The 2,289-nt window shown below is 50.1% G+C and overlaps 1 protein-coding gene across 1 annotated transcript; it reads right to left on the bottom strand.

Moving 5' to 3' along the window:
* Positions 1 to 312: 312 nt before the first annotated feature.
* On the bottom strand, positions 313 to 1,661 carry LOC119352525 (NAC domain-containing protein 30-like). Its single transcript, XM_037619131.1, has 3 exons — positions 1,445 to 1,661; positions 1,026 to 1,336; positions 313 to 919 (listed from the first exon to the last, which is right to left on the bottom strand). Exons 1-3 carry the CDS (start codon positions 1,623 to 1,625, stop codon positions 749 to 751), a joined length of 663 nt encoding a protein of 220 aa, XP_037475028.1. The 5' UTR covers positions 1,626 to 1,661; the 3' UTR covers positions 313 to 748.
* Positions 1,662 to 2,289: the final 628 nt, after the last annotated feature.

Raw genomic sequence — 2,289 nt, 5'->3', positions numbered from 1 at the left:
GAAATCTGCCGGATTTGACTCCATCACCATGGTGCCGTAGTTTGGTTCTGCTCGTATGCATATGCGGCAGTAGTCACCGACTTTAATTTAATGCATCTCCTTAGTGCTTGATTTAAATCACATGCTCTTACACCATGTATTGATCACTTTCGGCTAAAAAATTTCAGCCACCACTGTTCCCTTGATTCTATTTCTATGCTTTTGGTTGGTTTTTTAGCTTCTCTTTTCTTTCGGTTATATATTTGTTTCCGTTTTCTTTTGTGTCTTCATTCAAAAATATTCATGAATGCGAAAAATGTTCGGGGATGTTACACCTAGATTCCTTTATATTTACATGACCAACAAATCAAGGGGTCAGAAGCAAATGTACGTGACACGATGGAAGCCCGCGCTAGTGGAAGCTCACATGCACCATGGCTGACGGACACCAATGGTTCATTTGCTACAACTTGCGCTGATCTACTTCTAGTGAACGTGGAAGACCAAGGGCCTCTCGTTCCACCTCACGGGGGAAGCTGAAGCTGTGAAGCGTCGCGGCACTAGCTGCTGAGTCGTCGAGCAGCAACGTTCACAGCAAGCTGTCCAGAAAGTTCCAGTCGATGCCGGTTGCGGCCTGTCCCTGCTGGACGACGTCATAGCCAGCGTCGCCGCAACCAGCAACGGCGGTGGTTGTCGGCGGGCTCTCGATGAGCTGCGGGATGTTGCTGAAGATGCTCTGCTTGCTATCCAGTGGGTCATAGGAGGAGTGCTAGGCACCCTGGCCGGGGAAGCCGAAGCGGCCGCCTTGGTCGTGCAGCAAGGACCGCGCGTCGTAGTAGTCACCAAGACCTGGAGCCGCGGAGTATGCGGGGAAGATGTAGGATAGCCTCTGGTTTGGGGTCGGCTTCTGGAACGCCCGGCACACCACCCAACCTTCCTCCTGATTCATCACAATGATCACAATCATCAACGCTAAATTCTCAACAAGAAATGGAACAAGAAGGAAAAGAAGCGGTGGAGATGGAGGATAAAGAGGAATTGCATACCTGTGTGGGCGCGTGCTCGCTTGTCTGGAGGCGGTACTCATGGATGATCCAGTCGGTTTTCCTACCGTTGGGTGCCCGCCCCCTGTAGAAGACGAGCGTCTTCCTCATGCCGATAACGCCACGGCTCCGCGACGACATCACCGGCTTGTCCCTGCCGGTAGCCTTCCAGAACCCGGCCGCCGTGGCGCGGTTGGTGCGCGTGCCGCTGGGGTACTTGCGGTCCTTCAAGCTGAAGAAGTACCACCCCGACGACGACTGGTCCTGCTGATCCGGCTGTCCTCCGCCTCCACCCCTGCCGCCGCCGCACCTCTCTGCGCCATCGACAATTGAAGCAACACCACTGTTAATTTAGTAACTTAAATCGATAGAACGCCATGCATATACAAATTCCAAGATCAGCTGCCAAAATTTGTTCGTACCTTGGAGGTCCCATGGCTCTATCCGGTAGAGATCCACCTCCGGGATGATGTCGAGGTCGATCTTCTGGGCGGCCACCTTCTGGGCCAAGTAGTACCCCACCAGCTCCTCCTCCGTTGGGTGGAACCTGAACCCCGGCGGAACGCACGACACCTCCTGATGCTGGTGGACCATTGCTAGCATCTATTTTCCTGGTACGTGGCTGGCAGCTAGCTCTCTTGTGAACTGAAATGAAGCACATAACATTTTCAACTTTTTACTACTGAGTACTGACAGAACCTAACTGTGTGAAGAGAGGAGAAACAATGGCGCGTGTGAACCATACAAGAAGAAGATCTTCATAGATAGCTAGAGATGTCGAGAAGCATCATGGCTGTTTGGTGCACTCGTGCAATATTGCAATGAGAGGTGGTGACCTCAGACACTTGACAGCAGAGCGGAGCACATGTATGTATGCGCACGCTCATATGAACTGCTATTTATATTGTAATCTAGCTCCAGCAGCCTATGTAGCCCACACCAAATCTGTATATCTATCTACTATAAGTGCAACACAATCATGTCCTGGATCTATTTTCTGAGGACAAAGTACACTTGTAATCTATGCTGATTGTAAGCAGTTGGTCTGTAATCTACCTAGCTTGCAATGTAGAGTGGGAATGGAAGACGATAGAAGAGAAAGGGGGATGAAAAGGATCTCTAGTGCATGCTGCCTATAGCAGCTGTGAGAGTGAAGCTTTCAGGCGCATGAATGCACAGGCCATACATGGAAGTACTCCTTCTGCAAACTAATACTATAAGATAGTTCAGATCACTAAAGTTATGATTTAAACGATCTTATATTAGT

The sequence above is a fragment of the Triticum dicoccoides genome, chromosome 2A (genome assembly GCF_002162155.2).
Source record: "Triticum dicoccoides isolate Atlit2015 ecotype Zavitan chromosome 2A, WEW_v2.0, whole genome shotgun sequence".
Classification (NCBI taxonomy): Eukaryota; Viridiplantae; Streptophyta; class Magnoliopsida; order Poales; family Poaceae; genus Triticum; species Triticum dicoccoides.
The sequence above is the reverse complement of the archived record's forward strand: the minus strand, read 5'-3'. Positions and strand labels throughout refer to the sequence as shown.

What these genes read in the sequence shown, in the direction of transcription:
- LOC119352525 (XM_037619131.1), bottom strand. Translation starts at nt 1,625, where the DNA reads ATGCTAGCAATGGTCCACCAGCATCAGGAGGTGTCGTGCGTTCCGCCG. An exon ending in AGAGCCATGGGACCTCCAAG is followed by an intron (nt 1,337 to 1,444) that starts GTACGAACAAAT and finishes TCGATGGCGCAG; the next exon opens with AGAGGTGCGGCGGCGGCAGG. An exon ending in GCGAGCACGCGCCCACACAG is followed by an intron (nt 920 to 1,025) that starts GTATGCAATTCC and finishes GTGATGAATCAG; the next exon opens with GAGGAAGGTTGGGTGGTGTG.